The sequence below is a fragment of the Mustela lutreola genome, chromosome 1 (genome assembly GCF_030435805.1).
Source record: "Mustela lutreola isolate mMusLut2 chromosome 1, mMusLut2.pri, whole genome shotgun sequence".
Classification (NCBI taxonomy): Eukaryota; Metazoa; Chordata; class Mammalia; order Carnivora; family Mustelidae; genus Mustela; species Mustela lutreola.
The window spans coordinates 237,811,671-237,824,178 of NC_081290.1; the positions used below are offsets into that span (position 1 = coordinate 237,811,671).

A 12,508-nucleotide genomic window follows, 5' to 3' on the forward strand; every position below is an offset into this window, starting at 1 on the left:
GCAGGCTCCCTGCTGAGCAGAGAGCCCAATGCGGGGCTCAATCCCAGGACCCTGGGATCATAACTTGAGCCAAAGACAGAGGCTTAACCCACTGAGCCATCCAGGCACTCCCATCAACTGTATTTTTTACTTCATTTATTGTGATCTTCCTCTGTGATGGGTTCTTTTCTACCTCTTTCTCAAGGGTCTCACTGATGTCCTCCACTCTTTTCTCAAGTCCAGTGAGTATTTATATGATCATTACTTTAAATTCTCTATCTCTATCAGATAATTAATATCTGTTTTGCTTAGGTCCCTTGCTCTGGTTTGTCCTGTTCTTTCATTTGGGACACATTCTTCTGTCTCTTCATTTTGTCTTACTTTCTGTGTGTGTGTGTGTGTGCATTAGGAATGCCAGCTATATCTCCTGCTCTTAAAAGTAATGGCTTTATGAAAAAGAGGTCCTGGGGTGCCTGGGTGGCTCAGTGGTTGGGCCGCTGCCTTCGGCTCAGGTCATGATCTCAGGGACCTGGGATCGAGCCCCACATCAGGCTCTCTGCTCAGCAGGGTGCCTGCTTCCTCCTCTCTCTCTGCCTGCCTCTCTGCCGGCTTGTGATCTCTCTCTGTCAAATAAATAAATAAAATCTTTAAAAAACAAAAAACAAAAAAAAAAAGAAAGAAAGAAAGAAAAAGAGGTCCTGTATGTCCTGCAGTACAGTGTCTCCTATTCTTCAGGACTTGGTGCTTCAGGAAGTGCCTTCTATGTTTGTTGCACATGCCTTGCTGTTGAGTTCTGGCCACTTTTTCCTTCAGTCCAGTAGTCTGCAGAGGCTCTCTTTGCATGTTGTGTGCACTGTTTGGTCCCCAGACAAGTGGGGCACATTTTAATAAGGTGTGCCCTGTCTGCTTGTGTAATGAGACCTGCTCCTGCTGCTGCTAGAACTGAGATCCTACAAAATGCATGGGTCGGGAGATGACCTGTTAGTCACACAAGTTCAGAACTCTGATAAGCCTGAGTTGGAGTACTTGCTCTAGTCTAAAGTCTTTCAAAATCTTCAACCTCCCTTAGAGCTTGACTGGAATTTTACCCAATTTATCAGTCCAGTTCGATGAAGAACTGGGGAAGTAGAACATTCATGACCATTTTTTTAAAGATGTTATTTATTTATTTGACAGAGAGAGAGATTACAAGTAAATAGAGAGGCAGATGGTGGGAGAGAAAGAAGCAGGCTCCCCGGTGTGCAAGGAGCCCAATGCAGAGCTCGATCCCAGGACCCTGATACCATGACCTGAGCTGAAGGCAGAGGCTTAACCCCCTGAGCCACCCAGTCACCCCTGTGCATGACCTTTTAAATCGCAGTAACTCTAGCGAGCAGTTATATGGACCATGCAACATCCTAGAATGTCACAAATCAGATTCTTCCTCACAGGGAAGAAAAGACTGGCAAAAACAGAATCTCTCCCTCCCCCATATTATTGAGAACTGGGCCAAAGTATGACTATTTAAATATTTAAATATATTTGACATAATTATTTTCCAAAAGGATTGGACTGATTTTCCTACTCACTTGCATTGCACGGAAATGTGGTTTTTCTGCACCCTCGTTTTACAGAATTCTGCCATTTATTAAATGTGTGATTTGGGGAAGGTGGATGAACTTTTTTTGTGCCTCAGTTTTCTCATCTGCAAAGTAAGATTAATATTGTCTACCTTATAATGTTATTGGACAATGTGATTATATAAAACTCTTGATGCCTGTCTTGGGTTAAATTTTCAATAAAATACTAATTACTATTTTGTGATGTAGTTTGTTAAAATTTTAGCTAATTACGCAGGTAAAAAATGTATCTCTCATTCTTGTGTTCTATTTATTTATAAGTACTTATAATTACATCAAGTATTTTTCTTAAATTTAATAGTTATTTGCATTTATTCTTAGTAAATAATTCTTGGGCCATTATGTTTTTTAAAGCTGTAGAATATAATTTTATGTATTTTATAAGAGGTGACTATATATAAGGTACAAACTTCATTATAAAATAAAACAATAAAATAAATCACAGAGATGAAAAGTACAGCATAAATAATATGGTAACTAATATTGTGATAATGCTTTATGGTGACAGGTGGTAACTACATTTATTGTGTTGAGCATTGTGTAAAGAATTGTTAAATCCCACTATGTTGTACACTTGAAACTAATATAGCATTGTATGTCAACTATACTTCAGTTAAAGAATCAAATGCATATTACATATTAATATTTATATTTTTTCTAAGTTATCTCATTTGTTAGTATATAATTGTTTATAGTAACCTGACACTATGTGTTTTCTTTTATGTTCGGTTAGCTCCTGTACACTAAAGTACATCATTAGTTTTTGATGTAGTGTTCGATGATTCATTACTTGCCTGTAACACCCAGCAGTACTCATCATATCGTATGTCCTCCTTAACATAGCAAGAAAACATTTGTGGTTTTTTTAAGAGGTCAAATTAAGTTTGATGCCGGAAAGCTATTTCTCTTTTTTCAAGCATATGTATTATGATTAAATATGTAATATTTTGAGCAGTTATTTGTGCAGTTTTATACATGGTAACAGTGCTAACAATATACACATCACTTTGTAACAATGTGCATATAGTCATTTAGTAAAATACACATAGTCTAATATCCTCATATCAGAACTAGCCAAGAAGGCTTTAACAACGTCATACTCTATAAATAAGTGGAAATGGGAAAAAAAGATTTGGGAAACAATGAAGTGAACTAACATTACAACCAACTAATAAGAAATAAAACATCCTATTTTGTATTACTTAGAATGATACGAATAGCAACAAGCTAGAAATATCCAATTTGGTTTTATACTGGGCTTTAAATGATATTCTTCTATGGGACATGATGTCACCATCCCAAAGTTTGTTCTTTTTATTTGTGCAAACAGGTAAAGAGGCATAAATCTCAATGGGAGAGGAAAACCAAACCTTTGTGACTGAGTTTATTTTCCTTGGCCTTTCCCAGGACTTGCAGACCCAGATCCTGCTATTTATTCTTTTTCTCGTCATTTATCTTTTGACTGTGCTTGGAAACCTGCTCATCATCCTTCTCATCTTCATGGATTCTCGACTTCACACTCCCATGTACTTTTTTCTTAGAAACCTCTCTTTCGCAGATCTCTGCTTCTCTACTAGCATTGTCCCTCAAGTGTTGGTCCACTTCCTTGTGAAGAGGAAAACTATTTCTTTTTTTGGGTGTGTGACACAAATAATTGTCTTTCTTCTGGTGGGGTGTACAGAGTGTGCACTGCTGGCGGTGATGTCCTATGACCGGTATGTGGCTGTCTGCAAGCCCCTGCACTACTCCACCATCATGACCCAAAAAGTGTGTCTCCAGTTGACCATAGGATCCTGGGCCAGTGGGGCACTAGTGTCTCTGGTGGATACCATCTTTACTTTCCAACTACCCTATCAAGGACAGAACATTATTAATCACTACTTTTGTGAACCTCCTGCCCTCCTGAAGCTGGCTTCAGCAGACACTTACAGCACAGAAATGGCCATCTTTGCCATGGGCGTGGTCATCCTCTTAGCTCCTGTCTGCCTGATCCTTGTGTCCTACTGGAATATTATCTCCACTGTGATCCAGATGCAGTCTGGGGAGGGGAGGCTCAAGGCTTTCTCTACCTGTGGTTCCCATCTCATTGTTGTTGTCCTCTTCTATGGCTCTGGAATATTCACCTACATGCGGCCAAACTCCAAGACCACAAAAGAGCAGGATAAGATGATATCTGTGTTCTATACAGTGGTGACTCCAATGTTGAACCCCATTATTTATAGCCTGAGAAACAAGGATGTCAAAGGGGCTCTCAGAAAACTAGCTGAAAGAAAGTTCTTTTCTCAAGGCGGTGATATCTGGGTCTGACTCCTAGTTTAGTTTAGTTTTAGATTTTTAGAGAGAGAGTGAGTTAGCAAAAGAGTGCATGCACATGAGGGAGAGTAGAGGAAGAGGGAGAGAGAATCTTAAACAGGTTCCATGCCATGGCAGAGCTGACTCAGGGCTCCATCTCAGCAACCCTGAGATCATAACCTGAGCTGATCAAGAATCAGACGCTCAACTCACTGAGCCACCCAGACACCCCTCTGGGTCTGACTTTTAGAACAATGCTGACATTCTTAAAAGAGATACAGTATCTTGCTAGACAGTTATGGATTAGCTCAGGAAGCATAAACATGAAGGACGCATTCTAAAAACCATGAATACTCTACACTAAGATAGAACACAGAGGAGAAATAAAAGGTTAAAAGGTTAGGTTTTCTTGAGTATCAACACATCAAATACTGTTTTGAAGTTTGTGATTAATTCAGTTAATATGGTTATGTTTTAAGCGTGATTACAACTGAAGAGGTTTAAATGGATTATCTTGAAATAACATCTAATATGAATCGCATATATGATTCTAATACCAAAGACATTTCAGGTGTAGATGTCCCAGTCAAACAAACCTAGGAATAGGCACTGATAGAAACAACCAATATATCTGGAAGAGTCCTTAATCCTGGGATTAATGGCTCATTAAGGGCTCGGAGCATTTCAGCTTGTAAAATAGTACAAAAGCAAAATAATGTTCTTTCCTGAAAGCTTCAAAGAAATGAGTATTTCATCATCCCACATTTCATAGAAACATAGACTATTGGTCAAAAGGGGAATTAACGGCCAATTAATCCAAATATAGGTCCGAGGCTTAAATCATAATATTTCTATTGAGCCTAACATTGGCCAAACAAGCCAAACAGCATTGGCCTAAACAAGAATAGATAGCTCCTTACTCTCTTACATCATTCCCTTTCATTTATAAGTTGATCCCTGCCACAACATGTGTGAACTCCCACATATTGGAATATCCTGATACAACTTTCGACTCCCCCAAATCTCAACATCTAATAACCTCCTGTTGATTGGAATCCTTCCCAATACATAGTCGATTAACACCTAATGTGTATGCCATATGTATTATATACTGTATTCTTACAGTATGGTAAGCTAGAGAAAAGGAAATGTTCTTAAGAAGATTGTAAGAGAAAATGCATTCACATTTGTGTTAAAAAAAAAAAATCCACATGTAAGCGGACCCATTCAGTCCAAACCTGCAATGTTCAAAGGTCAACTATAGATAGGTCTTTGCTGTTACAGAGATCTTCCTTATGATCAGTCAAAATCAGTTTTCCTGTATCTTCAACCCACTTTCTCTAGTTTTAGTCCTAGAACAATTTTCAGTATCCTATACCATGACTCACTGAAGTCAGTTTCTGTATTGGCCCAAATTCAGTTATCACAGCCAACCAGTCACTTGTTTCATTAAAGTTCCCTCATCTAACATGCTTTGGCTCCCTGTATTCATTCTGGTCATCCTCCTTTGTAGGAGCCCACTTCACCCAGTGAATACCTCTTCCAAAACCAAAAAAGAAATTAAGATTTTAAAATTGGAGTTCACCAGTCTGAGGCTTACCTCTCCATAGGCTTAGAGGCCTGTGACCACATCTCAGTGTGGCTCAATGTCACCAGAATAGTCGATTCTGGGCTCCACTTCAGGTTTCATAAATCCTTAGTCCAAACAATCTGGCTAACAGCCACTTGCCTGTTTTACCCAAACCTTTACTCATTCACATGTTTGGAGGGGATTCCACGATAACCATTCTTTATTCTTTTTAAAGATTTTGTTTATTTGAGAGAGAGCGAGACACAGCAAGAGAGGGAACACAAGTAGGGAGGGGGAAGCAGGCTTCCTGCTGAGCAGAGAGCCAGGTAGAGGGCTCCATTCCAGGGTCCCAGGACCATGAACCAAGCCAAAGGCAGACCCTTAACCAAAAGAGCCACCCAGGCATCCATGGACAATAACCATTCTATAGTCTCCATGGATTTGAGTCCTATTCATTCCACCAAAATAGATGCTAATGTGACTTTTCTCACTAACAAAAGTTGCTCTCTCTATCTCAAAACAAAACAAAACCCCAAAACATGCCATCTCTCCTGCTATGGAGGGAGAGAGGGAATAAATGGCCAGAAAGCTTCTAAAGAAAAAATTTCGGAGCAGCTGGGTGGCTCAGTCAGTTAAGCAGCTGCCTTTGACTGAAGTCATGATTCCAGGCTTCTGGGATCCAGTCCCACACCAGGCTCTCTGCTCAGTGGGGAGTCTGTTCTTGCCTATCCCTCTGCCTGCCACTCCCCTTGCTTGTGCTCTCTCTCTCTTGCAATATCTCCCTACCTGTCAAATAAATAAATAAAAATCTTTAAAAAAGAGAAAAAAGAATTTGAAGATAATGTATAGGTTAGGATTCTTAGGTGCAAGTTAACAGAGACAGAGAAACTCATAGCCAAGAGGAGCCTAAAGATACATAACAGCTAAATGTACTGTGGCTTCCTGGATGGGATCCTCGGACAGAAAAGATATAAGGGAAAAGAGAACAAAAGAAAAGAAAAAAACAGCAAAGGAAATCTAAATAAGGTATGTATTCTAGTTAATAATGAGGAATCAATGAGGAACCTGGGTGGCTCAGTTTCTTGAACATCTGACTTGTGGTTTTGGCTCAGGTTATGGTCTTCAGGTTGTAGAATCCAGCCCTATGTAGGAATCCATTGCTCAGCATGGAGTCAGTTTCCAATAATCTCTCTCCCTCATCCTCTGCTCCTCCCGCCCCCTGCTCATGCTCATTGTCTCTCACTCTCTTTATCTCTCTCTCACACACAAATAAATAAATAAAATCGTTAAAAATAATAGGGGATCAAGTTGATTTTCTTTTTGTAACAAATACCGTAATTATAATGTAAGGTGTTAATAAAGGGAAAAGTGGGTATATGAGGACTCAGGGTACTTCTCAGTTTCTCTGTAAGTCTACAACAAATCTACAAAATAAAGTCTATTTCTAAAAAAGAAAAGAAACTGTTTGCTCTCCTTGCTTTTTCATCTCACTACTTCCCAATTCAAACACTAGACTGAGAGTATCTAATTGATGGAGTCCAAGTTACATGCTACACCTTAACTGCAGTGAAGACAAAGAAAGTGAATTTTAAATGGATTCAGCTTGTATGGAGGATACAGGTTCTAACTAGTCCAAGACTCCCAGATGACTATACATATGGAAAGGGTACTCAAATGATCAGAAGCCAAAAATTGACAAATGTTCACTACACATGGCCTATGACACCAAACCACCCCCACTAATGTCCTGACTACCTACAGATTCAGACTGACCAGTGTAACTCATAATCAACGTAACACAATATTCTGAGGATGTGTAGGACACAGAATGTTGAGTGGAGAGGTACAATAGCATCGCACAGGGAATGCTTCTGTTGGGCATTAGGATATTCTCATCTGATTGTGTTACTAACGTATTCCCCACTGCTACTGCAGTGTCTGCCCCATATTAGCTCATCAACAAAAATTTGCCACATCAGTAATATGTGGTCTAGGAAACATTGGCTCAAGTAAGTTTTCTCTGTATTTTTTCTTAAAGAAATACAGATAGCTTTTAATTCAGAATATCTGGATGTCATGATGCTACATGGAAATGGAGTTGTAGCAAACGATCTCGTGCATCTCAAGGATCAAGTCCCAGAAAGCTTCAGAGTCCTTTATCTTTTCAGTGAAAGTTATACATTGAGAGAAACCTTACAAGTTGTTCTGTTAAAAAAATATCTGGAGCGTTGGTGAAGCGACTGCAACTTGACAATTACCCTGTTCGGTTACACAGCAGTCAGTGCTTCAGTGCACCTGTGAAGGCATATGGTCAGAAACATTGAATCTATAAGGTGTGAGAGAAAGGCTGCTCATCCTCCTTCCTACTTTGTGCCTTTTCCATTTCTCTGCTCTTTAATTGGCTGTAGAACATGTTTGAGACTAATTTACTGGCAACCTTACAAGTTAAAGTTTTGATTTTTTCTGGCAACTTTAGTATGACTCGTATAAAGGTCATCCTCATCACATACAATTCATAGCACACACCCTATCCCCAGTCTTGGAAAATATCATCCATAATTCTGTAATAACTTACTAATGGCCCTCTGATTATTGAAGCATAAGAAGAGGAGGTCAGTAAAAAAACATCTACTCCCCTTATTGTTTTAGCTGTTTAACTCGTCCTCTAGATTTAAAGCTCTGTTCCAGGGAGGCTCTTCCTGATTTACTAGACTGAGCTCTTCCTCTGGGGCTTCCTCTGGACTCTTTCCTTTTAGTATTTTCTCTTTTTCTCTTTCCTTCTGCAACGTTGTCCTCACCCATAACCTCAACTGTCACCCAGAATTAACACAAATTTTATACCGCTGGCCCGAGACACCTCGAGGCTCCAGACACCTCTCTCTATATGTCTACTTGATAATGCTTCTTGGACGGCACAAAGTATTTCATCCTCAACAAGCCAAAACTGAACCCATGGCCTTCCGCGAGACGTTTTACTTGGCTGCAAAACAGAAGCAATGAATGAGTGCATCAATCAGTGAAAACCATGTTTTCTACAAACTGGTATCATTTCAAAGTTCTGCCATGTTTTTTGGTTCCATGCAAATGGGGTGGTGGTGGCACGGAGAAGGTGGGGAAGATGTTGGCCCGTTCTCCCTGATGGGATGGGGGAAGCTAAGCCTGTTTGATAGTCCATTCTCCCTGCCCCTCACCCTCACCTCTACCCTGACCAAGGCCCCCAACCACCCGTTCCTGGCACTAGGGGTGGACGCCAGTCTCCGGGGTGGGCGGGGTCTGGAGCAGGGGGCGGGACTGGAAGAAGTCCCCAGCCAGGACCGCGGACTGGAGCCGCGGGGGCTGATGGGGTCTCCTTCCATGGCCTGTGCGCGTGCGTGCGTCGGGGCCGCGCCTTGGCTTTTTCTGAGACGCCGGTCGGCTGGCGGCGTGTAAAGGGCCGGGTGTGGCCACGACTTTCTGGCTGTGGTGCGACTACCCACGCCGGCTTCCTCCGCCCGCGACGCCCGCGGCCCCCGCGGGTCCTGGCGGAACCGGCGCCCGGCTGTGACTGAACGGAGCCCCTGCTGCGAGCGGTGCCCGCAGGTATCACCGGGTCAGCGGGCGGTGAGGACGCGGGTGTGGGGAAAGGGAAATCCCGCCGGGTGGCGTCGGCTGGCTCGCAGCTGGCGCGGCGCTCCGCAGTCTCTGGGGGCCCACCTGGCGGGGGGCTCGGGAGCGGGGCGGGCGCGGGCTGCGGAAGGAAGTCAGGGCTCGGGAGAGCGGCGATCGGCAACGTTTAGCCGGCCCCTCTTGCATTCGGTGACGGGGCTTCAGCCTCCAGGCGCTCGAACTGGGCCCAGTGGCTTCGTCAATGGGTTAGGGAATAACTGGTATTGATCCGTCTCGGACAGAAGAAGGCTGGATCGATCAGCTGGAAAAGAAACTGGAGAAGACGACCTTCCAGCTTGCTTTCTTTCCTTACCGTTCCTACCAGTCCTCGAAACAGTGAAACTTCGCGGCATCTGTCTTACTTTCAGACGCTTCCTTAGCAGACTGTTTTCTGCGCCCCTTAACAGCGCCAGTTTTGACCGGTTCTTTTTACCACAAGCTGCCTCTCCGCGGTTTGGTGTGAACGACCCTGTTTGCCCACAGATACTGCCGGCGCACAGCTGGCACGTGTGCAGTTTCCTCAGCGCTCTGAAGCGCTGGAACCTGTGTCACGTGGGTGGTTAACGCTCCGGATTCCTGTCACGGGCGCCCTCTGAGCCCTCCCGTCCCGCGGTCCTGGCTCCCACTCTCAGCTCTTCGTTTTCGGACTGCCACCATCGTCCTGAAGGGCGTCCTCAGTACTTCAGAGTCTAAACGCGAAGCGTTCTTGACTTCGTTAATTCCAGGGTGCGTCGCTCACAGACCGCTGAAGCTTCTCGTAGTCACAGCCATTCCTTGGACCTTCTATTATCCAGACTGTCCCTTTTGGAAATCCTCCTCAGAGATGTCCTCCTGAACATCTCTGTCCTCCTAGTACTATAATTACTGATACCGAGTGAGGTATTAATTTTTATTTGAAGATATAAATTCCCAGTATATTTTCTTGCTTTTTCTCACTTTGAGTAGAATGTTTAATTCATTTCATTCTTGTTTAAATATGGTTGTAAGTCTTTGACGTTGCCTAACGGTGGAACTTAAGCTGTGCTCTATGGATTTTGATGTCCAATGTTTTTATTGGTTTTCATTTGAGTTGTACTTTGATGCAAAGTTTAAGTTTCAAATTAGTTGAGAATGTTTTTTGCTTGTGTTAAATTCTAGGTTTCATTCTGATAGTAACTGTGGTTCGTAGCACTGGTAGATACTTTGTATTTGAGGTTTTTTGTAAGTGATATAGTAACTTTTGTAAACATTTTCATAGCTGCTGAAATAGAAACTGCATTGTCGTGTTTTACATATCACTAAGCACATTTCATGTATACCATATTATTACTTAATTTTAGTTTATGTGTTTAGGATTTAGAAAGTTGCCTTAGTCTGTCCCATTTCCTGGGGGTGGGGGAGAGTGTTGATTTCATCTTTTGTTTTCTGAGGATTTTGCAATAAATACATTCCAATTATGTTATTGGTACATTTAACAAGTCCTATTTGATTATAAGTTGTACCTTCAGTCATTTAAAGTTTCCTTTTCATCTACTTTCATGGATTTATATGCCTGCATAATTGTTTATTATTTTTTTAAGATTTTATTTATTTATGTGATAGAGAGAGAGATCATAAGTAGGTGGAGAGGCAGGCAGAGAGAGAAGGGGAAGCAGGCTCCCTGCCGAGCAGAGAGCCAGATATGGGGCTCCATACCATGGCAGGAGGGGGAATCTTGACCTGTGCTGAAGGCAGAGGCTTTAACCCACTGAGCCACCCAGGCACCCCTGTTTATTATGTTTTAAATCATCCCTTTATTTTCCTCTTTCCAGTTCTTTTGTTTTGGATATCTTTTGAGTGTTTATACAGTGAAATTATTTATCCAGTACATTTACTATTACAGTGTATATCATTGTTACTATTTCTACCTTTAATTTTTTAAGTTTCTGTGCCTCCTTGGTGTTTCATTTTATTTTTATCATTTGCCTGTGATCTTTTTTTTCCTTCCTTCTCCCTTGATAGTAATTTAAAAAGTGGGCATATAGTTTATTCTTTGGTGGGACCCCATGATACCTCCGTAGCACTTTGAAACTTTTTTTTCTTTTTTCTTTTTTAATGAACTATGCTTTCCATAAGCTTAGAGAAGGTTTGTGTTGGATCTCAAAATCTTCCTTCACTTGATACACTTAGTTCTGTGTCTGGTGGAGATATAATGGGGGTACTAATGAGTGTATAAATGGTGCCAATACATCTGTACAAGATGGCGAATGGAGAGAAACAGTTTTTAAGAAACTGTAGAAAACAATTTTAATTTGCTTTTCACCATAAGATTTTGTTCTCCCTTATCTCAGCATTTTGGAAGAGACTTTTAGATTTGTCTATCATATCACTAGTTCAATGAAGTATCCCTTTTTGTTCTTTACTCCTTCCAATCAAGATTGCCTGTCTCTCTTTTTTTTTTTTTTTTAAGATTTATTTACTTGATAGAGAGAGAGAGAAAGATCACAAGTAGGCAGAGAGAGGGGGAAGTAGGCTCCCCGCCAAGCAGAGAGCCCGGAGTGGGGCTTGATCCCAGAACCCTGAGATCATGACCCGAGCTGAAGGCAGAGGCTTAACCCACTGAGCCACCCAGGTGCCCCAAGATTGCCTGTCTCTTAAACCATTTTAGAATTTACCTTAATCTCATCCTGTTTTACTAAATGGCTCCCTAATTGTTTCATAAATTTACCACACATCCTTTTGAATCTCTATACATCAGGCAAGTGTCTTTTAATTTTTTTAATAAAAATTTTATTTTACAACAATTTCAGACTTAAAGAAAAATTGAGAATATAGTACAAAGTGTTTGCATATACCACATACCCATTTCCCCGATTAGTAACAAATCAGTATGTTAATTAGATATAATTAACAGATCTAATTAACATACTGAATTAGATAACTGAAGTCCATACTTAAATCATACTTCTTTGATTTTTGCCTAATGTCCTTTTTCTGATTCAGCATCCCACCCAGGATGTCATATTACATTTAGTTGTCATATCTCCTTAGGGTCGACTTTGCTGTGACAGTTTCTGAGACTTGTTTTTAATGACCTTTATAGTTTTGAGGAGTACTGGTCAGGTATACTGTAGGAAACCCATCTATTAGAATTTGTTAGAATTTCTCATGATTAGACTGGGGTTATGGGTTTTGGGAAGGCAAATCTTTCTACCACATCATCTCAGAGGGACACACTGTAACATGACCTGTCATTATTGATTTTAACTCTGATCACGTGGCTGAAGTATATTTTTTAAGTTTCTCCACTATAAATTTATTCTTTTTCCTTCTTCCCATATTTACTCTGGAAGGGATTCACTATGCAGAGCCCAATCTCAAGGGATGGAGAGTTATGCTCTTCCTCCTGGAGGGCTGAGTATCTACACAAATTATTTGGAATTCT

General features: G+C 41.2%; 2 protein-coding genes across 3 annotated transcripts in view; both read left to right on the forward strand.

The window, feature by feature from the left end:
* Positions 1 to 2,948: 2,948 nt before the first annotated feature.
* On the forward strand, positions 2,949 to 3,820 carry LOC131821898 (olfactory receptor 2D3-like). Its single transcript, XM_059158247.1, is given in 2 exon segments — positions 2,949 to 3,767; positions 3,770 to 3,820. Coding segments are annotated over 2 exon segments (870 nt in total).
* A 4,988-nt stretch (positions 3,821 to 8,808) lies between these two features.
* ZNF215 (zinc finger protein 215) overlaps positions 8,809 to 12,508 on the forward strand; it is a 32,143-nt gene continuing 28,443 nt past the window's right edge. Inside the window, exon 1 of one of the 2 annotated variants that reach the window (XM_059134842.1) lies at positions 8,809 to 9,039. The gene's annotated coding sequence lies outside the window, so the exon portion shown is untranslated. The remainder of the gene's footprint in view (positions 9,040 to 12,508) is intronic. The other variant, XM_059134831.1, reaches the window with a different exon arrangement.